The 27,790-nt window shown below is 41.6% G+C and overlaps 2 protein-coding genes across 2 annotated transcripts in view; both read right to left on the bottom strand.

The window, feature by feature from the left end:
- Positions 1 to 27,790, bottom strand: part of LOC117576396 (uridine phosphorylase 1) — a 239,162-nt gene that overhangs the window by 61,037 nt on the left and 150,335 nt on the right. The window lies entirely within an intron of this gene.
- LOC117574222 (uncharacterized) lies at positions 208 to 26,470 on the bottom strand. Its single transcript, XM_034257928.2, has 9 exons — positions 25,974 to 26,470; positions 19,168 to 19,221; positions 8,727 to 9,087; positions 7,735 to 7,895; positions 6,845 to 7,046; positions 6,045 to 6,296; positions 5,022 to 5,965; positions 4,730 to 4,954; positions 208 to 907 (listed from the first exon to the last, which is right to left on the bottom strand). The coding sequence occupies exons 3-9, from the start codon at positions 9,080 to 9,082 to the stop codon at positions 636 to 638; spliced, it is 2,412 nt and encodes an 803-aa protein (XP_034113819.1). The 5' UTR covers positions 9,083 to 9,087; positions 19,168 to 19,221; positions 25,974 to 26,470; the 3' UTR covers positions 208 to 635.

Here is a 27,790-nt window from a genome sequence, read left to right as displayed (position 1 = left end):
ACAGGATAAAGCAGCTCGAAGCGTAAATAAATAAATAAATAAATAGTAGATAAAAGTTATAAATGCACATCATTTGCTTCAGTTGGTAGACTTAGATTTTAGATACTCGCATCCAAGAGATATTTAATATATTCACTACACACAAAAAATTAGCCTACTTTTTGCTACTCAGAGAGAGGAAGAAAGAAATTAACTGTTTTTGCTAGAAATTAATTTGCTAAAAATGATTTTGTTGCTGAAGAATTCTTTCAACCGTCTTTCATCTTGTGTCTTGCTAAAAAATTTTCAGTTTGGCTTTTTGCAATGCGCAGTTTTAAAATGCTGGAAATTCGCTTCTTTCCAGTGCATTTAAAAGCGCGCATTTAAAATGGAATTGTTTTGTTTTTCTTTTCGATTTAAGAAAAATGTTGGTAATTGATTAAATTAATGCTTAAATTAGAGCTTAAAGTACGTAAAATTAAACTACAATTTGCAAATGATTTTTGTTTTTTTTTTCATGAATCGCGCCTGATTGGCGAATATGTGCTAAGTAAATTCAAGTCTCATCGAATCTTTTGAAGCTTTCGAGGCATATTGCGTTAATTCCCAGCTAATTTGGGGAGGGGCATTCTCAACCAAATGCTTAAAGAAAACATTTAGAACTGTTGCCCATAGCGTCCATTGATGCCGCTGTCATACAATTTGTTCAGCGTATCCTTGGCGCTGCTCAGATGCGAGGCGCCTCCAACCGAAGATGCCGACGATGGTGGCGGACCGTAGAGAATTGTGGGCGCACCGTATGTGATGGTGGGCGTGGGTTCCTGTTGGTACAGATAGCGTTCTTTGTGTGTGCGACGCTGAACCGTCTTCCAAATGCCAAAGATGCTCAGCTGGGCGAGCAGAAACAGTGAGCCGGCGAAAATGAGACCTGTTGAGCGAAAAAGAGTGCAAAAAATAAGAGATTTGGATTAATGGCATGAAAACAGGAAAATAGAGAGACGAATGTACGAGTGAAAGAGAGATAATGAGGAACAAGTTGGCGATGGTGGCAAACAAGGAAGCGACGAATCGACTTAGTTATCAAAGAAAACAAAAGTGGACGGCACTTGACCCAGTTTCTTGTGGTCAACGCTTGCGGCTATAGGGAAACGAACCCAACGACCGAACAAGAAGCGACAGCGACCAGAGACCAGAGACCATCGACCAAGTGACCAAGTTTGACAGCAACAAGTTCAAGATAAACAAAAACAATGAGAAATAAAACAGCGACAATTTAGTGCATGAGTTGCATATTTGTGGCAACAGTTGCTGTGGCCATTGCACCAGCAACAGCAACAACAGCAGCAGCAACAACAGCAACAGCAAGTATAGGCTTCACTTTTAATGCTCCTACACTTGGTTCTCAAAAGTGCAACATGCCACATAAATAAGCCGCATGTCGAGGCCGCAGCCGAAACTAAAAACCGGAGATAGCAGATCGCTGAGAGACACGAGAGACCAAGAGATAGAGAGAGAAGCGCAATGGACAGAAGAGGAAATTCGAAATGCCAATGCCAATGGTAGAAATCGGGTGAAAGTGCCGCCAAAGTGCACAAAGCTGAAGCTGAAGCTGAGGCAGCTTCACTCGCATGCGTCGTTGTCGTCGTCGTCGTTGTAGTTGTCGTCGTCGTCCAGTTCACGAAATCAGAATTTAAGAGCAAACGACGTCGACGTCGACGTTACCTGATGACTATCACAGATTACAACGTACTCCATATGCATGTTGTTGCTTTTATTGTTGTTGTCGTTTTGTAGTTGTAGTTGTTGCTGTTGCTGTTGTACATCAAATGCCCATAAAAAGTAAGCGCCGACGGCTTAAAACCAACACAAACATAACAAACAACAGCGAACAACCGAAAAACTAACCCAAGCAACAACAAGAAGAGCAACAACAACTTTGTTGTCGTGGTCGTCATCGTTGTCGTGGTCTGTTGGCAATGACTTTAACGAGTTTCAATAACAAAGCGCACGCACTTGAGCTTTTATTTATGTGCTTGCTTTGCCTTTTATCTGTTTGTCTCTCTGTCAGTCAGCAGTCTCGCTGTATCTTGTGCGTAGACAACAACCACAACAACAACAGCAACAATGAAAACAACAAACAACGTACAAAATTATTACAATTACGAGATAAACGTTTGGGGCCGCGAGCCTGGGAGCACCCACAAAAGCAATCAAATGTTAAACAATTTGAAAATAGACTCCAAAAAAACAAAACACATAACTAAGAACAATGAACATGCTCCTCATTCATTTGTTATTGCACGAACTACTTTTATTTCATCTGTTTTTGGTATGTCAGATTCAACACTATGGGAATTAGTGCATGTGCATCATCAGATGAAAGTGAACCAAACCAATTGGTCATTCGAAGATGCGATGCGAAATGCTGCTTTTATGTTTTTTTTTGGGTTTGAAAGTGAAAGAAACTAATCAGACGTAGGGACATTAAACGAAAGTAATGAAACCCCAAAATGGGGTTTTATGTTTGTTTTAATGATAGCACTCGCACTCTTCATTGTACGATATCTTCTTTTTTTTCGACAACAATATTGTGCTGCACACGTTTGTAAAGTCGTAGAAACTTTAAAGAAAGTAAAGATCACGAGCAAGAGCTATGTATATATTGTGGAAAAACAGGAAGCGGTTTAAAATGCAAAAAATACATCTATTTACGGTTAATCGGTATAGTATTTTTTCGGTAGTTCAGTATTTTTTAGTATATTAATTTAGTATATGTTTATATATTATAAGAATACCACACTATTTTGCTTTTATTTTATTTCTTGTTTTCTATCTATTGACTATATTTCTGGATTTTTTTGGTATATTATTTTAGTATATTTAACCCATAATACCTCACTGTATCGCTCTTATGTTCCTACTTGTTTTCTACCCATAAAGTACATTTCAGTATTTTTTGTTGGTATATTAACTTCGTATAGTTAGTTGATTTATAATGCTGCATTCTGTTGCTTTTATTTTCTTACTTGCCTTCTATTCATTGGGTGTATTTCAGTATTTTGTGGAATATTAATTTCGTATAGTTAGTCGATTGATAATACTGCATTCTTTTGCTTCTATCCATTGGGTTTATTTCAGTATTTTTGTAGTAGTTAGGTAGTTTGGTATATTTTGATTATAATACTGCATTCTTTTGCTTCCCATTTTCCGACTTGCTTTCTAATCACAACATTGCATCATTTGTTCGAGTTAAGCACAACTGTTAAAACAAATTCAGAAATTGCTCGCTAATGAAAGTACGTTGCATGCACCTTTGGGATAATAGTTAGCAATTACGATTATCCGAATCGATGCTCGAAAATTTATCAGTTTAAGCTTATGGCCTTAATAGTAATTGTGCTGTGATTATGGCCAGAGCGAAGAAGTTATGAATAATGCATAATTCGAATAAATTTGGATAAATTATGGCCACACAGTTTACGAGTTGGCCGCTAGATTGATTGCCATATGCCGCGATGATAGATGCTAGATGCCACATTGCCACATGCCACATGCCACACGCATTAATACGAGGAATTGGCTATGGCCAGCTACGGGCGGCTCTCATGAGTCTAAACGAGAGTCGCTCCCGATCTTCAATGTGTGTGGCAAATGAGCTTAAACTGAGGAGAAAACCGTTGCTCTAATTGCGGACAATGAGCTCGACGCGCTTCGCTTTGCTCTGCTCTGCTCTGCTCGCCTGTGTGTGCAGCGCCGCGTAATTGCAACAGAAATTAATGCGGTTTGCTGCCGTTGTCTATGTGTGTGTGTGTGTGTGTTTTGTGGTGTTCCAACTGGGACCAAGTGGACCTAATGCAGCTTCTACTCAAGAGGCAGCGGCAGCTGGACCTGCTGCCGTCTAACAAGCTGTAAATTTAACGCTTCAACGCTGCATTTGTTTTAATGCGCCATGGCCAACGTGCATGGCAATTGCTCTACAAAGCAATGACACATGCAACATCAGGAAGGCCACAACACGGAGGGAGGAGAGAGGGGGCAACTAACTGTGCAAACTTTTCGCGCCGCACGAAAATGAGGCGTGCAGAAATGTGCGGCAGCAACCATCATTTCAAACTCATCTCATCCTGCTGGCACACAGCTGGCACATCACATTGAACCAGTGACCTGGTCGTGAGCCGGCGTCAACATGGCGTCCACATCATAACTTGATGTTGAGAGAGGCTGCAACACGTTCTGGACATGAGCCAGAGCACAGAATCCAATTTATTTCTCATGCAGTCGTCGACGTCGTCGTCGTAGTCAGTGGCAATGATGAAAAATTGATTCATTATCAAAATTAGCGAGCAGCCAACAATAGTCAGAACAAGCCGCTGGCTCACGACGCAACTCAGTGGACACACAGCTGGGCAAACGCATTCGAATCCTCTCAGTCATAGCAATGGCAACCAACCGCCATCTGCCGACCGCCATCCGCCACCCGCTGGCTGCAGCAGCACGACGTCAACAACGTTCTCTGTCTTGTCTATGCAAATCAGCAGAGTAGCAGCAGCAGCAGCAGCTGGAAAGCAATGCTTCTGCTGCTGATGATGATGATGATGATGGAGCAGCAGCAGCAGCAAGCAACAACGGAGGAAGTTGCAAAGGAGGAGCAAACAGAGTAGTAGGTTTTTGGGTTTTGCTCTTTTGATTCGCTCTTGATTGGGCATTTTCACAGGAGGGAAGCTGAACTGAACTGAAGCGCTGAACTTACCATAGCCATTAAGACAAGTGAGCTTGTCCTGTGCAACGCCCGCGTATGCCTTCTCATGGGGCTCGTTGTTCATCGCATTCATGTTGGCCAGATCGCTGCCATCCTCGGCCTGGAAGCCAAACTTGTCTGTGATTTGTATGGACTGCACGAGCAGTATGTTATCATCGGCTGCAGTTGGGCTAACATCGCGACGCTGGCGCTGGCGTGTGCTGACCATGAACTCGGCTGTGAATTTACAAGTAGTTAGTAAAGTAATGAGCCATAGACTTAGCTCAGTTCAGCCAGCACTTACCACCATCGGTGCCATTGAGCACTGAGCGCTTCCTGCGTCCGAAGGAGACGAGAGACTTTTGCTCACCGCTGGCGCCATCCTCGCTATCACAAATGACGGGCTCACAGCGTGGTATGCAGGGTGTAACCAAGGCACGGAACTGAACCACTTCGCTCGAGGGGAACTTGAAGGCATCGAATTGCGAGAGCAATACCTTGCGATTGTGCGACAACTTCTGGATGTTGCCCATGATGTATTGATCGGTGGGACAGCCATTAGCATCGATCAGCGTTATCTCAGCACTGTCCGAACCATCCATGGCAACCAGTTCGCGCACAAAGATCTCATAGGGACTGTTCTGTTCAACGATCTCGAAACGCAACGCCAACGGATCACCGACCTCGGCAATACGCTTCATATCGCTGCCGTCACGTGATGTGATCTTCATAATGACATTCGGTGAGTCGATGGTAATCTCTTCGCTTAGCGATGATTCGATCTCGCCGGTGACACCCAAATCAACATCGTTCAGCACCGTCTTGTTGGTCAAATCATATTGACAGCTGACAGCGAGACCCAGATCGGAGGAGGTGACAATCATATCGTGATGCTGGATAACAATATCGTTCATATAACGACCGTAGGCACTCTGGCGCACATTGCACTCGAGATCGTTGTAGCCCATGCGGAAGTCAAACTCGAGTGAATTGTTCACATTGACGGCACAAGACTTGGGCGCTCCCTTGGCATAGACCTTGCCGTCGAAGAGTTTGGAGGTGCGTATCTTGGTGATCATCTCACCGGAACGGCACTCAATGGATACATTGTAGCAGGCAGATAGTTCGTAGGTGGCTGCCTCGGGCACATCCAGATAGGGATCGTTCACATCCGTCAAAGTGGCGCGACTGTGATGCGACAGACGGCAGACCATGTCACCAGTGTCATTGTAGTCATACGAGTGGCATCTGTTAAGAGACGTAGAGAGAGAACTGACTGTGTGAGAATCTCACCGTTCGTTAGTTGCATAAGCAAAGAAAAGCTCACCTGTATGGCGAGTTCAGGCAGAGATCACGGCACTCGTCAATGGTGTTAATATCCTGATAAACCGAATCGACTGTCTTCATAATTTTGCCAGATATGCGCTTGAATTCGCACAGTTTGCTTGGCTCCTCGGCACAGTTGTTCTCCAGATAATCGGCGCCTTCGTAGGCCTCAACGCTGCTGCCCGCCGAGAGGGTGATGCGATCCATGTCCGAGAGTTCACAGAGACCCGAGTGGCGATAGAAATTGGCCGAACTGCGCAAGGCGAAATTTATGAGCGGCAGAGGTGTTTTGGTATTTGATATAGCGCACAGGTGGGGAAGAAGGTTAAAAGGTGGCAGAAGCGATAAAGAAAGAAAGAACGAGAGAAACACAGTAGCATTAAGAAACGAGTAAACGAGAGACAGTGTGTGTGTAGAGAAACTACTGTACAACAAGTAGATGCTTAATTAAAACCCATAACTCTAACGCAAGCAGAACTTGTTCATGTTGCAATTATCATTGCAGTTGCAGTTGTCAGTTGCCTGTTGGCAACTAAATCTATATGACAGCTTCTTCAGCAACAGTTTTGTTAGCTGCAACTGTGCGGAATCAGTTCATCTGCTTTTTACTACGCGTTGATATCGATCGAACCAGTTTCAGTTAGCAGTTTTGCTATGATACTAGCTAAACACATTCCATAACTGGATCATCAACTTAACGAGTTGACTACTTGATATTATGCAATCGTTTTACAAACTAGCTGCATCCTGACTTGACTGACGCATCTTCAGTTGGGTTTCTGTTTTGTTTTTAACACTTACCGGCACGTAAACTCCGTTTCGCCAAGGCAGAGTTCCAGGCAGTCGCGACGCGACAACACGGTCTGACTAGATTTGACATGCTCGGGCAGGCGGTAACCTTGAACGCGATCAATGCACCAGGCCTTGGAGCAAGGACGCACGCCCAAACACGATTTCTGTGCGTAGATCGTGAAAACCGGAAACTGTGAGCGCGAAAGTGAACCTGCGAAAAATCACACACACACAAAACAAAAATAAAAATAAAAAACAGAAACATTAAAACGGTATTCGGTGTATGTGCGTGCGTGTTGTGCGTGCGATGCGTTTTTACGCACACGCCCCTTCACTGCAAAGTAACAGGCGTTGAGAAACGCAGCAACAGGCAACTGCAACTGGCAACGACAGCAACTGGCAACAGCAGCAACAGTTGCAGTTGCAAACGGCACGAGGAACGGCAACGACAACGACAAGGCTGGCTTGAAATTATGCGTTTGCCGCAAAACGCCAATGCCAAAAGCCAGTTTGCAGAATAGGCAAAATCTAGTTTGCCTGAGCCCAAGCCAACTTGGAGCCGTTGTCGACGTTGTCGAGGCTGTTGTCGTCGCCCCGTCGTCGTTGCTGTCGCTGTTGTCGTCGCTCTGTCTGCCTGCCTGACTGCCTGCCTGCTGTTTGCCTTGCTGCCAAATCATGCGTAAAACCAAAGGCGTGTTTCGCATTCGCCTGACACTGGTGATTTATGCGCCACGGCCACCAATGAACTAGAACTCAATAATTGAATGAATGACTTGGCCAGCAACAACAACAACAAAATTATTGAACTTTCTTTGGCACACAAAACGGCAGCAGCAACAACAGCAGCAACAGCTGCAACAGTTTCATTTTATCTGAAATTCTCACACTTTCTAACTCACCTGGCAATTTATCGGCGGTCGTCTTGAATAGCACACACAAGCCGGTTTCATAGTTGACAGAACTGCAGGATTCATTGCTCTGACATGCCTCCAAACAATCCGTGAGCATCAGTGTGCCAGCAAGTGTGTCCAACAATTTTGAGGGTGCCGACAGCACATAACTGTAAAGATACGTCAAGTTGATTTGTTTATGAAATTTCGGCAATACATTTTCCACTCGATAACTATCCAACATTAGTCACTTTCAGCTAACATTTTTGAAGTGTTTCTTAGAACTTATTTGTTAAAAGATTGCTATCAGCGTGTAAAGTTTAACTTTATTTATTTCTTTATTTCGTGGCTAATTCTTCTTCCAAAGAAATAAACATTTATCAGCCATAAAATTATGTATTCTTTTGCCCACCAAATCCGAACTAAATATAACCATTATAATCAATTAATTCATTAATTCATTTTAATTCAAATTGATTGGTAAACAATGGGTGAACCGTGTCGAAGAAGAAAAATGAAAGTGAGACGAAAATATATAGCGTCATGGGGGCCCCCGCATAACCAGCTTATGAGTAAGCGGGCAAACAAAAGACTCAGGCAACGAACTTGCTGCCGCTGCCGGCTAAGAAGAAAGCTCATAAGCAGCAGCTGTCGACAGCAGGCGGCGGCGGCACTTTGTGTGTGTTGTGTCTGGCATCAAAACAAACTATACGATTAGACAAGCCTCGTTTCGCCCACCATGACACGCCCTCCACTCGATGAACCTACACACAGAGAAGAAACATATTTGCATTTCGGTTGGCCAGTTGTTTGACTTTGCTCTACTGCACTACCGTTAGACGCTATGCAAATTGCTTAATTGGCCAAAATGCTGAGAGACTGCGACTGAATCTCATTTGAATTTATTGACTAAGCTTTTGTTTTGAAGTTTATAAAGTGTGATAAAAGTGAAAATAACACTGGAGAGTTTCTCATATATGTATATTGCATAAGCTGCTTACCCGGTAATTATCTCAAATCCAATCATATCTGGATCGCATTCCTCGTCCGTATCGGGTGCCCTGTCTGTCTTTGGCTCCGGCTGTGCATCGTTTTGTGGCACCAACGGCTTGGGCAGCTCAAGGTGATTGCTGCTGCTGGTGGTCAGCGATGCCAATTCCGCATTCTGCTCGCTGGCAGTCGATGTCGAGCTGCTGCTGCTGCTGCTACTGGCGATGGGCGCAGGCGGAGGCGTGACATTGGTGCGTGGTATTGTTTGCTTGGCCGGCTTGACAGGACGCTTTGTTTTGCGCGCCGCGTTGGCGTCACTCGCAATTAGGCAGAGTAACAGCAGAAAAGTGCAACGGCGTAGAAACATTTTGCCTGCAAGAGAGAGTGGGAAAGGAAATAGAATTAGCGAAATGTTAATTAGTTTAACTAATTCCACGTTACGCGTAATTTATGTAATACCTTGTGTGCATTTTATTAGTTGCATATTAGTCGACAGCGCGCTGCATGTGGCGCGGACAAAACAACGATTGGAGAAACGGCACTTTATGTACCTTGTAGCTAGCTGCCTGCCAACAACAGCAACAGCAAACTGCCCCCCAAACCCAAACCCAAGCCGAATGTGGCAAGCTGAGTGTCTCTGTGTAATTCTCGAGATGTGTTTTCTGTGGGGAGATGTTTGTTGCACGTTGTGAGCAAGCATTAATTGCTTGGCTTGTAAGGTCTTACAGAGTTTAATTAAAGCAACAGCTGGAAAAGCAATGTTGCGCTTGTTGTACAAAACAACCAACAACAAGAACACCAACAACAACAGCAACAACAACAATAAAATGAAAATGTTTAGGAAGCCGCCGCCGCAGTGCAGTTGAATGTGTGAAATGTGTTGACGCCTGGGAAAAGGTTATTTTACGTTTTCCTTGTTTTAATGTTTTGCAATGAGAGCAACAAGCAAACAACTGGGAAGCAAAGCATCTCGCATAACTTTAGTGTAGGCGCTTTAAATGCCTACAAGCTATCACGCTGTGTGTGCCAAGCATTTTCACTCGTCTATCAAATCAAAGCGTACATATAAAGCCTTAAGTTATCACCCAAAACTAGAAAATAAAACAAGAAAGAAAGCTACAGTCGAGTGCAGAATTATCATTTAAATTAATATACCAAACGTCTACTAAAGCATACTGAATATATGGTATATTTATATAACAAGGGGTGTCGAAATATAGGGTCTATAGTCGAGTGCTGTATTATCAATGAAATATACTAAGTAATTATATACCGAAAAGATACTTTAATATACTGTAATGTAAATATAATGCAAAAAATACTGAGATATACCGAAATGTATAATTGGTTTATTGATGTATTAAGTGCTGTCCTAAAAAATCTTTGAGATCTACGTTTTCGTACAGATAGACTTGGCTGATCAAGAATATATAAATTTTATTATTGGGAGACGCCCCTTTCCGCCTGTTACCATCATTTATGTCGACCCGAAGTTATAAAATCTTTTTACCCTAAGGTTAGCGGGTATAAAAACAATTCATTCCACACTAGTTTTTATAATTAATTGCAACTATACATTTTATGGTCTTTTTTGCTCTCTCGCCATATTGCATGATCTGTCACAATGGGGAACATATAATGCTTGGCCATCAATTCAATGCCAAAATCTCGAGTTGCGTGAAAGTGAAATGCTGATCTCGTTATCTACCCATTTTGGCCAGCAACAAAATTTAACACGTCTTCTGTAAGCATTTCATTTGAAATGTGTTTGGCGTTATGGCAACACTTATTTAACTACCAATTGTTGTGTGTGGCGTGCGAAGAGAGTAGCAATAAAAGCAGCAGCGAAAAGAAAAAAAAAACCAACTTTGGCAGGTGTTTTCAGCGCAATCAAGGCAACTGTGTGAGATAATCTCTGCTCATTATTTGCAACCGACAACGAGAAGAAGAACAGCAGCAACAGCAACAGCAGCCAGATTTGCTGTTAATAAGTGGGTGGCGTGAGAAAGAATATTGCTTGGAATTTCATGATTATGTTGGCCTGGCTTTGAGACTGAGTCGGAGCCTGAGCCTTTGCCTTTGCCTTCGCCATCGCCTGGGCTCTCTCGCTCGTTACATAATTAATTATGGGGGTGCGTTCCATGCAAAACAAGTGCACCGCCTGCCGCGCTCACACATAAATTATGAAAGCCAAACAACAGCATTGAGTACCGTTAAGTTAATAACTGCCTTTAAAAGCTGCACTGAAAACACAAAAAAAAGCAAAAAACCAAAAACAAAAAACTAAAAATAAACTAGAAAGAAAAACCTTACAAAAAAAATGAAAAAAAGGGAGAAAAAAGTGCGGGCAGCGACGCAAGTAAACTCAGCTGGCACTTCAGCCCGGTTCATTACGGCAACGCTCACTTCCACTTGCAATTAGTTCTATGAATGAATTTATGCTAATTATAGGCTGCCAGACAAACAACAGGCAACAAACGGCGTCCCATCGACCGACACGCTTTTAATAAGCCACTGGCAACTTTGTAGTTTTTTTCTATACCCATATTTTTTTGGGCAACGTAAAAGTTTTTCATTGTTGAGAGCGGCATTGGCAATGGCATCACCTGCTAACCCACAAAAATATAATGAGCCATTGACCGAACTAGAAGAATAAACGAGACGAATGAACGAAACGAACGAAGCGAAAGAACGGTACATATGCGTGTGTGTGTGCCGTGTGTGTTGCTGTGTGTGTGGCAATGCGGTTAGAATCGAATCTTGCGGTTACGAACGCTTCAGAGCTGGAGGCCGCCTGCATTTTCCATAATTTCCATGCGAGTGAGCATATCAAAGAGACCAAAACCAAAACCAAAACGAAAAACCAAGACCAAAAAAAAAAAAACATTTTAATTAACATGTAAGTAATTTGGGGTTTTACGTTTTCTTTTTGTTTTACTGGTTTCCGTTGATGTTCCTCCACAGATATGTCTATCAATTTCACTAATTGAACGTTAACAAGCCAGTTCGCTCGCCTAGGGAGCCGCCAGCCTGTGAGCAACGGATTCTGATTAGAACGCATCTATCAATCATGTTAACTAATCTCTCTACCACGCTCTCTTATGCCTGTAAGCTAACAAACATTTCTGGTTATTAGGTGAGATATTAAAGAAGTGTTCTGTGGAAATGCAAAGGCCTCAAGTGAAGGGATTCGATTTGAAGTTAGAGTGCTTCTAATATGAATACGAATACGAATGTCTACTGGCCTCGTCAATCATTTAATTTGCATTGACTGAACATTTGATTTAGGCCTTTGAATTGTTTTGGCTAATGGATTTGGGTGGTATGACCATTAACCCATTTGTCTGCCAATAAATGCAAATGCGCGTTTGCTAATTGGCAATGGCAACGGAAATTCAATTAGAAATCAGGTTCATTTCGTTTAGTTGCCCATAAAGATAAAACAAATGACTTAGACAACGAACTTGCTTGCTTGCTTGCTTTGAGACTAATCAAAACTTATTTTAATTACGCTGAAATCTAACTCGTAATTGTTTTTGTATGTCGAATGTCTGCAGATCAGCGTCTTATCAATCTGTTCAAACATGTTTCGAGTTCTTTAACCATATTTGCCATAGTTTTCTGCCATTGTGAATGACATTATCTATAAGCTAAACAGCGCTATTTGCATTGCTAAATGGCTTCGCATCGCTCTCGTTCTAGCTTCATCTCTCTCATTCTCTTTTTCTTTTTGCACCATCTAACCCCGCCGTCTCATTCTATGTTCGCTTTTTTTTTTGCAGTGTCCCCGCATAATCGCAGCACATAGCTTAAATTCTTTTGCATGTCAGGCGCATTTGTGTGGGGCTCCCGTTACTCTGCAGCGTTGTGTGTGTTGGCCAATCGCGCTATGTATTTATGCGGTGCATACATTGTTAGTTATGCAACAACAGCAACAACAGCAACAGCAACAAACAGCTAACAGCTGGAGTCCACTTATGCAGCATGACAACTGCAACATCGAAGACGACAACAACGACAACGTCGACAACAGCTACAACATCAACAGCTATAGCTATAGCTACAGCTAAAGCAACTGCAACATGGAGGACAATCATTGGCGGGCATCAATGGCAGGCCTACATTTCAATGTCAGCCAAGTGCCCAGCGCTACCAATCAAGTTGTTAACTATGCAAAGCAATAAATTGCAACGGCCAGCAACAGCAGCGAGCAGCAAGCAGCAACAATTGTTATGAACTGAACTTTAAATAACAATCAGCCAAGTGCCGTTAAATGAATGCGACATTGTGTGCCGCGGCAGTGAAGCTCTGAAGCTCTGAAGCCAAGGCAAGCCAAGCCAAGCGAAGCCAAATAAACTTAGCTCAGCCCAGCAGGTAAGTCAGCCCAGCATATTAATTTACCTAGCTGCAAAGTTAAAGCTGAAATATTTGCATAATAAACGCCAACGCCTCGACTATAGCCATGGCAATGACTCCAACTCTAACACTGACTATGGCCATGGTCATGATCATGGCTTTGGACTGTCTTTTCTGTCTTCTGCCCTGGGTAAGGCGCATTCTCATTGCGATGGCAATAAGTTTAGCGTCAAGTGAAATGGTAACACGGCCCCAGTGAGTGCACTCGGCGCGTTCTTTTTTTTTTTTTTTTTTTTTTGCCACTGCTGGCCAAGTTTGTGCACCTCGTACATTTCCGAAAACTAATGGCCAGCCAACAGTGATAATTTATCACTGGCCAGCAGCCGGACATGAACTTTAGCTGCTGCTGTCGCTGCTGCTGCCGTGCGAAGCCGTCAAACGGTACTTGCAAACAATGCTACAGCTTCTATTGCTGTTGCTTCTATTGCTGCTGCTGCTGCACTCAATTTGCTGCCGGCCAGACCGCAAATCCCGCACAATCAAATTGATATTTGCTGCTACATTTAGTTTATGATAATGCCGACTTGCTGCACTCTGCACACTCTGTTAATATGCTGTTTCCTTCCCAGCAAAACACAGCCTGACCAAGCATTTTTTTTTGTTATGCCTCTCAATTTATTATGCACTCTCTGAGCTTTTGTTAATATCTCACATTCAGAGAGTTCGGTTTCGGGGAGTTTATTTCTATTGTGCTTAGGCTCTATGGGAAAGTGCAAAAAAATTCAATTAGCATTTGGCATTAATTTAAAGTTAGTTTGGGGAGTTAAATCCCTTGGGGCGAGGCATGCAAATCAATTGAATATGCACATCAATTTCGCTGATAAGTATTTTCCCTGAGTCTCTTGATTGTTTCCATTATCTACAGTTGCCGAATTGCTTACTGCATTTCATTAGTTTTTTTTTTAGCAATTATAATGCAGCAAATCTTTGATTTTTTCATACGAATATCTATTAAAGATTTTAGGTTTATAGCTGCAGATATTATTTCTTTGGCTCTCTTTTATTTTTATTATAATATTGTTTATGCTACTAGCAAAAAGTATCAATCAGCTTTATGAGCGAAAAAGTACGTTTTTTCTAACAATTGGTATTTATCTCTTCAATTTTATTATACTAAAGATTTTAATTTTTATTTTTGTAAAGTCAAATTTATAATTGTTTATGCTACAAGCAAAAAGTTTCTTTCAACTTTATGATTTTTCTGTTCATTTACAATTTATCCCTCTGATTTTATTATACTATGAACAATAAATCTAGAAGTTTTTAGTAGTTGCACTTAATGGGGCAACCTTTTATTGCCAATTGACTTGGCTAATTGTGCTTGCCATTTAAAATCATTTATGATCATTTGTGATCTCCCATGATCGTTTATCTTATTTATCTTATGACACAAAAATGCCAAGCAGCTGCGCATCGCTCGCTCACTCGCTGCTTGCTGGCTTCGTATGCCCATAAACATAACACTGAAGACGCATAACACTTAGAAAACCATAAAAAGTCACCAGCTACAACTTAATCTTCATCAGCAGCCGCCACCAACGAAAGCCGCCCCAGACTGAGACAGCAAGAGACACGTCCATACAAAGGCAATTAACACTTGACATTCTTTTCACTTTTTTTTTTGTGGACAACGCAGAGTTGTCTGGCTGTTCTGTGATACGCTTTAGGCAGCATAAAACCCATCACTAATCGCGCCATAAAAACACATTTTATTTGAGGTACGTGACAAAGAACTTTATGACAACTGCTTTTTGTTATAAAGCGAAGGTTCTGCGATCTTCAACCTGCATTCTTCGTTTTGTGTGCCTTTACAACGTCGTGTGCCACATGCCACAACACTTTTCGCTTTCCTTTAAGCTGGCCCTCGAGGGTCGACTGGGGGTCGCTTGTAAGAAAGTTGTGCAGCCTAGTTTATTTAGCTTTAGCTTTTCTCCATTCTGAAAAATGAGTTGACACTTTCGTTGTGCTGTTGTTGTCGTCGATGGCATCAAATTCTAGTTGAGAAACGCGCTCGCTAGCGTTAATTTGAGCCAATAAAAAAACGTTTAAACATCTTTATGCGTTATTAAAAATTCTAGAAAAAGTAGCTCAGATCGAAACAAATGATCATCGTATATGAGTGTGTGTTGTGTATGCTTAGAAAGCAACAAATTAATTATATGGAAACTGTTGGCAAAATAGTATATTTTTCTGTTTGCAATTTATAATCGTTTGTTGGCTGCCGGCTTAGCACGTGTCTTATAATTAGTTTATGCTATTTTGTGTGTTGTGTGTGTGGCTTTTAGATTCTTGTGCTTGGCCTAAAAGTAAAAATTCATAATGCTGAAAGCAGAGAGCCGAAAAGCTGACAGCACACATAAATCCAAAATACTCAAGAGGAAAAAAACAAAAATAGTAGTAGAAGGAAACGGCGGGCAACAAATTGAAAAGCGCACGCCAAAGCCGCATCATCATCAGCAAAAGCAACCACAACACAACAAGAGAAGAAGAAGAGGAACGGGCTCCGGTTTCTGGAAATGATGCTGTCGAAACCAGGTCGAAACCGGCAAAGTTGCAGCCATAAATGTTTTTCTTCCAACGGGCGTCGACTCCCACAGCCCAAAGATTTATGTCTAACTGTCGCAACGTGTGTAACGAAAGTGTGCGAGAGTGTGTACAGGTGTGTGTGTGTGTGTGTGCGGGTGTGCGTTGCCAATTTACGACTCAATCAAATGCAAATGCATTTTTAAGCACATTCCTTCTGTGGGGCGGGCCACCTGCTGTTGACCCATTTCTTTATTCAGCTCAACAACTAAGAAAAAACTGTTATAAATTGCGTGAAAATGCATTACGCAAGTACAAAAGGCTGTGAATTGTGGCAGCAACAGCCTCAGCAGCAGCAGCAGAGGCAGCAACTCCACTGTGCAACACAACAATGCCGCCGTTGACTGGTTGCTCTACATTGTTGGCTAATTTATGCAACGTTGCAGCCGCCGCTCATGCTGCTGTTGCTGCCGTTGCTGCCACTTCTGCTGCCATGTTGCAGGTGCACGTAACTGTCAACATGGCGCGCAAACTAACTGTAAACTGTTGCACTGTACCACCCACCCACCGACTGCGCAGCTAATTGCCAACGCTTGGCATTTAAGCCAATTTGAGCGCAATATTCACGGCCAACAACATCGACAACCGCCGAGCGAACTGACTAATAAATTTGTTAGCTCAAATGACGCTCGGTCTGCCTACTTTCTGTGTATTAGAATGTGCCATTAACCTATTTCGGACTGCTGCCGAAGATGCACTGCACAGCACACAGCAGGCAAAACAAACAGGCGACATAACTTTCAAATTGCCTACTCGTTTTTAATACCCGCTACCCATAGGGTAGAAGGGTATTATAACTTTGTGACTCCAGGCAGAAGGAGGCATTTACGATCCTATAAAGTATATATACAATGATAATTATACTATCTACATAAATTGTAAAAGTTATTTAAAAAATACTTCTGTTTGGCTTCTGTTTCGGGTTTTAACTGCTTTGGCTGACAGTCTGGTATATTTTGACTAAAATATACCGAATATCATATGTAGTATATAGCTGCAATATATACCAGAATGTGCTGTTTCGACGATATACCAAATATAACTTTCTGTACATTTTAGTTTTTTGCATTATATTAATTGGTATATATTTATCTGCTTTGGCTGTCAATCTGGCATATTTCGTCTAAAATATACCGAATATCATATTTAGTATATCCCTGAAATATACCAGAATGTGCTGCTTTATTGATATACCAAATATAACTTGCTGAAAATTTTAGTTTTCTTGTGGTATATTAATTGGTATATATTTTAGGAATAATACCGAATTGTTTTGCTTTATTCAAACTGGGTAGCGGGTATCTCAGAGTCGAGCACGCTCGATTGAAGCTTTCTTACTTGTTTTTGTTTTCGGCCTTAACCGTTTGACAGCCGCACAACAATTTTCTTTATACTGCCACAAATTATATTAACTATTGATTTTAGTAGCAATTAATTTTTATGCAGCAGCTGTAAACAAGTAGATTTCTCTGAGATACTCGATAATATATGTTAATGAGTTTATTACTTTGGAAAGAGGAAAAAAAAACCTTTCAAATTTAAGCGGCAAAGTTTTGTCAACATTGTTTTTAGTGCGGCATTTGATGGGTTAAGCGGACAGTTGGCAGTCGTCAATCGGCAGCTCAAACAAGTTTGTTTGTCGTGTCCACTTTGTGCAAACAAACATTAAGATTGGCCTCTTCGAACAGGTATAAAAAAAAAAACAACTACAACGCCAACAACAAAAGCTACCATCACATTGCTTTGGATTGCATTGCATTTGTTTTGTTTGCGAGAGCTGCAGAGCTGCATTGACTGATTGATAGACTGAAGTGCTGACTGGCTGCACGGTCTGTCGGTCTTTTGGTGTTTGTGGCTTGGCCTTATGATTTTGCCTTGCCGCCGCCGTTGCGCTAATTTGTTGGCATTGGCAACGGCGCAGGAAATGCAGGCGCTGTCCAGACAAAAGATGCCGACGTGGCCACTGGACAAAGCTAAAGTCTTGAAACCTCGAAGCTACGAGTTAGCAGATTCCAGATTCCAGGCAATCTCTGTTGATTTATTAGCCGTCATTACACACACTCGCTGAAATCAGAATCAATAACTCAGCAGCAGCAGAGGCAGCAACAGCTGCATTTCCTGTTCAGGTGTTGCATTTTGCCAAACAACGGAAGAGGGATATGTCAACAGCAACAACAAAAAATAAGTCAACAAATAACAAATATATGGCCAAAAGGCAATTGCATTTGGTCAACTGGAACACACTTGGCAAAACACTTTGTGTGAGCACTTTGTAAGAGGCCCAAAAACGGACAGCGGTAGCCCAATTGTTGCCGGATAAGTGCAACACTCATTATATAATTTGCACATAAAAAGCCATTGCCAGACGCGATCGCGAGAGCTGAGATTTATGGCCAACGGACCAACAGGCAACAGGCAAACAGTTGCCCATTTGTGGGCAAGTTAAAGCCACCGTTCTCAATGCGTCGTCGCTTAAAACGCAATAAATATTAAAGTCACTGCTCTGCGTGCTGTTTATTGTGGAAACACGAGAAGAGGAACATCGAGCCGAAGGCCGATCGCAAGTAGGACAGCCAACGGCTTAGCAAAAGGCGCATGCGATCTTGGCCACTTCTACACTTCTTTTTCTTCTCTTCAGGTCTGCTGATATTCATTGCACAATTACGCCTGGCCTTATATATACCAAGGTATACATATTGTTTATAAAAGCACGCTAATTTATGCAGTGCTCTTTAGTGTGCGAATTTCTATAACAAGAATTTTGCTTTAGACTGCGGCCCACGCTAAATTATTTTCTATTTAACTAAACAGTGAGCTGAGCTGAGAACTGGCCGAAAAACAAAAAAAAAAAGCAGCTAAAAGAAGCAAAACTGGGTCGATGATATGCAATGAAGCCGGGCTGGAATGCTGCCTGCCGGTCGGTCTTGCAAGCCGGCAAACATTTCCTGTCTGGGGATAAAGCCGAAACGGATTTCACTTTGTTTTTCTTTGCATTTAATAAACATTATCGATGGCCTACAGATTGGCCAGCTGAGTGCTTGAATTACCAGCTTAACAGCGCATCAGGCAAATCAACACAGAGATCTCACTTTGAGCAGATTGTTGTTAGGCGTGTTTATGGGCAAACATAAAAATTAAGTAAAATACAGATAAATATTTAAAGGCCACTCATAATCAATTTGTAATGCCTCGTAAAGTGTTCTCTTTACATTGAAATTGCTAATTGATATTACTAATTGAATTGCGAACAATCACATAAACTCAGACGAGACTGAGAAAGTTCCCAGAGTGCATCATTTTTATTGGCACTAAAAACAGTTTTATATTTATTGATATTTTGCCTTTGGTCAAATACAATTTGCCATAAAGGAAGTCTGCTTTAATTTGAATTGCATATCAATATTATATCATATTATCTCGCATTGAACTTAACCTTTAAGACGTACTACATACCTTAGCTATTGTTGTTGTTTGCCAAATAAATGTATGAGAATTCCTTTGTATGATCTGTAAGTAAACAAATGAAAATTGTATAAATATTGGCTTAAAGTCAACAACACACACACACACTCACAACGAAATGCTGAGCCAGAAACCCACTTAAGACTTTTTTCAGCTGCACGACAAACACAAAAAAGGGAGGCAAACAAAGAGTGAGAGAGAGTGAGTGAGCGACAAAGAGGGGAACACTTGGAAGTGTCTGGTGGTGTTATCAGAGTGGCCTCCGGGGGCGATAGGCATCTGTAGTTCAGCAATTGAGTTTAGTGTGACAACGTTTAACGTGAAAACGAGAACTAAATAAATAATTTTACCACTGCCAGCAACAGACAAAATCTCAGATAACATACAAACTTCGAGTCAGCTACAACTACAACTGCAACTGCAACAAAGTAACAACAACAATGACTACAATGAGATGCAGCGATAATTTCATTATAAGAGAAAACTTAAGGCAATTGCAATGTTGAAAATATCCGTCATGATGTCGACGTCGACGACGAGTCGAGAGTCGAAGACGACAACGTTCTTTCTTTTGAGAGCGCTTATCTCGACTTTGAATCATCAGCAGGTGACATTGAAGTAATTTACTTGCTGCTGTTGTTGCTTGCTGTTGCTGTTGTGTATGTTGCTGGATGCTGTTGCAGCAACGTCGTCGCTACCCACACAATTTATTTGCAACTATTTAAACGAAGCAAGCCAGAGAATGAGCAGAAGAAACTCTAGTTGGCAGCGGCTTTTGCTTTGCCAGTTCGTGCTGGACAAAAAAGGCCCAGGCTTTGCTTTGAGTATTATTAGCTCCCTGTGGCAGCAACAGCCTCCTCTTCTCTCTCTCTTTGAGTCAAGTCAACCAAGTCAGACAATGTCAGTCAGTCAGAGCACTTCTTTTGCTTTATTATTGCCTGGCAATGTCGCTTCGCTTTGTGCAGTTGCTTGTTGTTGCTTCGTTGTTGCATTTCGCATTCCATGCTAGCGAAAGTTGACCTAGTCGACGGTGTCGCTAGGCCTTGGTTGGGGCATAACTCAGCGCAGCAAATTTGCTTATAAATAACGAAATTAAATATGGCCAGCAGCGGCAGCGGCAGCCGCAGAAGCAATCGCAGTGGCAGAGTCTAAGCACTAACCACAACAACAACAACAACAACTGCAACTTGCAACTTGCCACTTGCCAACTGCCTTAAAAAGGCTGCCAATTTTAACACATTTGCAGCTTCGCTGAGGACTCTTTTTTTTTTGTTTTGGCTAGTTTCACTTGGCCAAGCCGCCAACTCTTTTAGTTTTATCGAGCCAAATAATTTAAAATGTATACAATTAAAGATGCAACGCACGCGCCGTCAGCAATTCGAGTGTCTCCCATGATTTTGGTGTTTTTTTTCAGCTTCTTCTTCTTCCAAGACATTTCTTCATTTTCAGTTTTCGGTTTCTTCTGTTGTATTTTTTGGCAACTTTCTTTTGTAATTCAAATGCAAATTGGCCATTTTGGCCAACTGTTGAGGTGTCCGGCATTCTAACGAGTTGTTTAACAGATTTGCACTTTTGCTTTTCCAAACCAGAATATACTTATTTTTGGAAACTATTCGTTTTGTTATCTACTACGGAAACAGCAGACATTGAACTGTAACACTTTCTATTGAGGTCACAAATAACACAAATGAAAAAAAAAACTAAAATAGGAATAGAAAATAGAAGAAGAATGCTTGAAAAAATGCCATTGAATGGGCGTAGAATGGGGCAAAAAGCGTAGAGAAAAACTTGTGCGTTGTCTCAAGTGCTGAGTACTGAGTACTGAATGTTTGTGGCTCAAAGCCAAAGTCATAAAAAGGCGGCCAAGTGCCAACATGCACATGGCTAGCACCACAAAGCATACCACCACACCACACCACACAATACAAAGTCAGTCTCAGGCGGCTGCGGCACGTTGTCAGTGTTGTTGCCATCTGAATTCCAAGCAGTGTTAAAGAAGAAGCTTCCAGCAAAAAAAAACGAATTAGAGAAAAAAATAAAGGCTCACCTGAGCTAAAAATCGAGCTTATTAATGTGGGCAACTTGGGTCAACTGAGCGTAGCTTTAATGGAACGCGGCAATGTCAAAATGTTAACAGCGCTTAAATGCAACCAAAAACCAAGTTGTGGTAACAACTACACAAGCAAAAGGGGGAAAAGTAGCAAGTTCGACTTTGGCGCTTTCACGCGGCGGCGGCAGCAGCACCAGCATCGAATTTTTGTCACGACCCAGGCGCATTTAACGTTTATTGGATTATTGGCATTATAAAGTATTATGGTTGCAACGTGTACGACGAAGTCAAGAAGATATTTGAAAGCGAAATTTTGGCTGGGATGTCGCCAAAAGAAGAGAAACCTCTCCGGTGTTCCCCGAAGACTGTGTGAGTCACAGGTTAAGCTTTAATTGCCAGCTACCAGTATTGAAATGAATATCCATTACAATAAACATGACTAATGAATGCTGAGATATCATTTAAAGTTGTCTTGTGGGCTCAACTTTACTATCGATTAAATAATTTAAAATCTTTAATGCTTAAATGTGATTTAGTTTTGCGATGATGCTCTTAATTTCGCATTGAATTAGATTTTCTTACTGTGGTGAAATGAATATCCATCTCTATAAACATGACTACTGAATGCTGAGACATCATTTAAAGTTGTGTGAGGGTCCTTTTCATTGCGCATAGATTAACTTGAGGCTTAACTTTACTATCGATTAAATAATTGAACATCTGGAATGCTTAAATGTGATTTAGTTGTGTGATGATGCTTCTAATTTCGCATTGAATAAGATTTTCTTATCTAACTTGTAGGTTTTACTGTGCTGAAATGAATATCCATCTCTATAGACATGACTAATGAATGCTGAGATTTCAATAACAGATTTATGAGGATGCTCTTAATTTTGCATTGAATAAGATTCCTTATCTATTATACTTTATCTTCGAGTAAATCATAGAACATTTTAAATGTCGAAATATGTTTTAGTTGAGTGAAGATGATTTTAATTTCGCATTGAATAAGATTCCTAATGGAACGCATTTGTGGGTTCAACTTTGCTGAAATGAAGGATGCTGTTAATTCGCATTGAATAAGTTTCTTAACATATCGGACTTCAGGGTTCAACTTTGCTAAACTTTTCAATACAATAAACATGACTAATCAATGCTGAAATATCGTTTAAAGCTGTGTGAAGATGCCCTCAATTTCGCATTGAAAAAGATTTCTAATCTATAGCACTTGTGGGTTCAACTTTACTTTCGCGTAAATCATTGAAAACTTTGTTATCTTTGATCTCGGTAACGCCACATGAGGTTTTGCCGGCTTTGTGCCTTATGGCCAATTCAGTCGCATCCTTGAGACGGGCTTTTACTTTTTGGCTTTTCGGCCATGTGCACGCCAGCCAGCCAGCCAAGCAGCCAGCTGGCAAATGTCAAAGTTTAAGTAAATACAAAACGATGAGAGTCTCATTATTACCATTATCTATGGCCATTGGCATCAGGCATTGACATTGGCATTGAGTCAGCCTGCCTCCTGATCGTGCCATTTGTGTGTTGCACCCAAAGCATTTTTATTGTTTTTGGTTTGGCAATTTTTAGCGCTTTTAATCGGCGACAATCACAAATCTTTTGAGGGGGTCTTTCTTCGGTTTTTTGTTTTTTATTTATGGCTAAAGCCGAAGACAAGCAACAAGCGAAAGTCAAATTCTTTCGACAACGCGACGGCGATTATTTCTTTGTAATTTCTGTCGGGCTTCTGCCGAAATTGTCGTGATGCAGCCGCCGCAGTGTCATTGCAAGTCAACCAACAAAACAAAAGTTTTTTTTTTTTTTTTTTCTGGGAGGAGGACATGGAAGGCGGAGGCAAACTCCTGCTTGCGATTGTGAGTGTGGAGAAGAAGTTCAGCTGCAGAGTTCATTGATATTTGCGCAAAAAAAAAGTGAAACTCTTTCGGGGAGGAATATGGAACCTGGATATGGAAGATGTGTTGTGTGTGTGTACATTTGGCCGCCAGCTGTGCATTTTGATCGGTAGTAAAAAAAACTTTTATTTTTCAATTAATATGCAATTAAAATACTAAGAGAGCAAAACGAAAGCCAAAGCAACAGAAAGAAAAAAATACTTTCACAGAGCTGCAAATTATTTCGGGCAGCACTTCTGGATGAATTAGCCAAACTGCATGTCAAGTCGAGCAAGTGAAGCTGCAACAAACAGCAACAGCATCTCCAGACATTTGGCAATGAAAGCGAAGCTAACCAATCAAGTGGCAAACAAGCAGCTTCACTCTCAACCACAACACTAAATCGAAAACAAAAACAAAACTAAAGTTTCTCAGCTCGATTTCAACTCCTGGCATCGCATGGCAGCCTCCGTGTCTTGCGACTGACAGCTGAAATGTGGGTTGGTTTCTCGGCCGGACTGTTGGCCATCTGATTGCCCAAAGCAGCGGCTGCAGCGGCTGTGGCGGCGGCAACGAACCCCTGTGACCCCTTCATTGAGAGTGTAGAGAGACAGAGGCGGGGCGGGGGCTGTGCATGACGTCTTATGATTTGAGATTAGAGAGCAACAAACACACACACACACAGGACAATTCAAATTCACAACAAGTCAAACTGTAAATATTTTGATGTCTTCCCATTAACATCTCGGCTTTCTCTGCCAAACTAACTGAACTAGACTCTAATTGTCATCGCTGCCCTTCCTGTCATGAAACGAAAGTTTTTTTTCTCAGTTTTTTGCATATAAATGAACTACAATTTGGCAGCGTCGTCAGTCAGTCAATTTCCTGCCAAAATGTTTCCCGCTACTGAACTACGTTTGTGTCCATAAATTAGCCATTGGCCCCCGCGGGCCATGGCCGAAATTAGCATTAACCCATTTGGCGACATATCTAAAGATATGCCCCACCAAAGAAACAAAAGCAAAAAGAATCTTGACTGTTATTGTTGACAATCTTTGCTAATTGCTGAGGCAAACAACGACCGACCGTTGTCTCAACTGACCCAAAACTTTTGCACACAAAACTATTTACATAAACGAAACGGAAATTTGGCGCACAGCAAATGAGCCAAACAGTAAAATAAAGATATCAAACTAAAAAGCTAATGCGGTGAAAAGTTTTGACCTGCGGCTACGCTTGATGATGATTTCGTTGATTCTTGTCTGATTTAGACGACGTCTAACTCTCGGCCAATCAATTTTCTTTGATAAACTGAAACGGAAGCGGTTTTTGCAACATAATTTGACCAATCATGACAATTGCCGCACACCGTACGCTTCACTATTTGCTGCTACTGCTGCTGCTGACTTCGAAGCAACAAGTCTGCAAAGTCTTTGCCATTTACTCAGAATCCATGCCGATTTCTTTGACGACACGACAACTTGATTAGCCCGTTTGATTGTCATCATGAGCATTATTAGCTGGCGACAGTAGCCGCAAAAGTAAATTACCAATGGCAGAATTATTATTGAAAAGCGGTTAATAATAAAACGCAGAACAATTGAATAGCAAAGAAAAGAAATTGAGGATGAGCACCGTCGAGAGAGTCACAGAGACTTGTGCCAAATATCAAAGCATTCAATTTCACAGCAGAACGCCCAAGAAATGCGGTGGGTCTGCGAGTGAACATTTGAAATTGTTTTGCTGACTGACAGCTGCTGCGTTAAATGCTGCCCAAGAGGCGTGGCATTTGCCCAAGCGTCGAGCGCAGCTGCAACTGCTGTAATTTCGCCAAAGGAATTGAGCATCTCTGCACGCTAATCAACGTTAACTGCAACAAACAAGCTGGACAAACAAACGCAAATTGTTTTAACTCAGCTAGAGCTCAGCTAGAACCAGAGAGTTGGGCTGAGCAAATATTAAATGCACATGACAAATTGCAAGCCAGGGCCAGCAAAGAGAAGAAAACTGAGCGTGTTGCAGATTTGCCCATTTGGCGGCAATTAAAGCGCACGCTTCGTCTAATCAACAGCGACTGGCAGGTTGCGTAAATTAATAGCTGCCAGGCAGGCAACAACTGAACAACTGAACAGCCGAACAACCGCACTCAAGGAACCACTGTGAAACTGTGGAAGTGCAGAGCCAAAGCAAACGCCAAGGAAGAGCAGCCAAACATACCAAGGCAAGGCAGATAAGATTACCCATCGGTTTGTGTTGTAACTGTCATGTCATCATGACGATGATGCGGCTGCAGCTCAGCCCAGTCATGGCCAGTGCAATTATGTGAGCAAATTTAAATACCAACTTGTAGTAGTTGTTGCTGCTCTTGCTGCTGTTGCAGTGGCAGGTAATGGAACCCTAGCGAAAAGACAGTAGCTGCCTGCAACTGACAGTCAATGCATCATTTCGGCTGGTGGTCTCACTCGTCTTAGTCTCAGTCTCAGTCTCATCTTCTCCACTCAGATGCATTTTGTGCTCACATTTTGACACGTTTCGTTGCAGATTTCACACTACATCAAAAGGTCTGCCAGGTCTTGATTATTTTAATTGCCCTTCTACTTGTTGTTTTAATTACGGCCCTCTGCGCAAAAGAATCTAGCTAATCTTGATAAATGTACATATATAATAGTTGGAATAAGAGGGTGCCATAAGCTTGGATAATTGGCGAGATGTCTCTGCTTTTCAGCTTTTAAATGCTGAGCAATTATCAAGCAAAGGATCTTTAACTAAAGCTAGCACAGCAAAATACAAAAAAATAGTTGATATCCTTTTTTTTAGAGTATTAAGTTGTTTAAATTATAAATTTGTTGATCACTCACTTGATTTATATTGCAAGCTGACTTGCAAATGTTGTCAAAGTCACCAAATGCCAAAATATCCTTCAGATATTTGTTGAATTAATAAATTTGAAGAAATTTTTCAGCTTCACTTGGCATTTGCTTTGATAAACTTGACACTGTTTATTAAGTTGCTTTGTCACTGCACGCGTTGTTTTTTTTTTTTTTTTTTTTGTGTTAGGATTTCTGTTGCACTTGAATGTTATGACGCACTTCCTGTCAATAAATACGTTTGCTTTTTTGCGCGTATGTTTTTTTGTTTGTTTGTTTTACGAGTCGAGTCGCGCAGCGAACTTGACCGTCGAGAGTTGACCGAATAACTAAAGTAAACGTTGGTCTAATCGTTCGTTATATAAGTTTGAAGACTTTGATGCAGTAGCTGCTGCTGCTGCTGCTTCTGTTGCTATTGCTGCTGTTACTATTGCTGCTGCTGCTGTTGTTGTCGAGAGAGTTGCTCCGGCTGGCCGTGCGTTCGCCTTGACAATGGCAGTCGATGTGAGCTGGTGCTGAGCGGCGAGCGCTGCTTTTGGCCGCAACGAAAGAAAGCCACAAAGCAAACCAAACAAAGAAAGCCAAAGAAATGAGCGCGCACACGCAAAGCGCTCAAAACAATTTGAGTTTGAGCTGCATTCTGTGTTTGCTTCGTGACTTTGCTTTTGTCTTTGAGTGAGGAAAAGTTCGACGCTGACTTTGCGCTAACTTTTCACTCGACACTCGGCGCAAACACAACAGCAAACAAGAAAAGCAAAAGCAAAAGAAACAAAAAAAGCTGTTTGGTCGGGCTCGTCGTTTACGCTTGCGCTCTCACGTGTGTTGTTTAGAGTAGAGAGCTTCCCATCTCTTTCACTCGCTGCTCGTGCTGTTTCATGCGCTAGCTGGCATATGGCTGATTTCATTCATAATTTTAATGACCATAAACTGATTACAAAATCCACTTTGAAAAGTTCAAAACGGGTACACGACGTTCGAAATCATTAATTAAATTGAAACCAGCCCATCCATGGCTTTGAGAATCTAGAAGATAGACAAGGCTGCAAAACGAACGAGGAAAATCAATTTCTCAAGATACAGATACTAAACTTACACTTAACTGAGTTATTGGTTCATGAAAATTATAATTATGCATTTTGATTTTTTTCAATTTTTCATATACTTTGGTTTTTCTTTGCACATACTCGCTGCTGTGGTCAGTTGATGTGGTCGTTGTCGTGCGTTTTATGCTCCACAAAGTTACAAAACTGCACTAATTCTGTCCGGCTCTGCCACAGTTTAAGTGAATTAGGAGCCCAAAACGAAGCCAGTTGTCAGAGCTGTCGTCTTTGTGCCTTGAAGAGAAAGGTAAACGAAGCGCCAACAAGAATTGCATTGCCATCTCGAATTGGATCAGAGATTTCAATAGATTTATGAGTAGCGTTATCGACTAACTAAGATGCCAATGCAAAAGAAAGTTGATATACATTGATCCCTGTATGAAAACGAAAGTTCAATTGTGTGGCTAGGGGAAATAATTCATTTTTGATTTGTTTATCGAACATTTCAATTAAGACATTTGCATGTTCAGCTCATAAATTCAACGATTTGGACAAATGTAGCTTAGCCCTCGTAAATACCGAATGCCGAATGTAAACATCACACATCAAAAGCATCAAATCAAGCATCGAAAAAAATGCCCATAAACTGATCCGAAATGAATCAATTTGAATTTGATGTGAGCGAGATCACACGGAGACCTTTCGCTTTCAATGAATGACCGCGACAATGGCCCCGCATACTGATGAGCAGCTTGCCAGAGTCAGAGT

The sequence above is a fragment of the Drosophila albomicans genome, chromosome 2R (genome assembly GCF_009650485.2).
Source record: "Drosophila albomicans strain 15112-1751.03 chromosome 2R, ASM965048v2, whole genome shotgun sequence".
NCBI classification, from domain to species: domain Eukaryota; kingdom Metazoa; phylum Arthropoda; class Insecta; order Diptera; family Drosophilidae; genus Drosophila; species Drosophila albomicans.
This window is presented reverse-complemented; position numbering and strand designations above follow the sequence as displayed.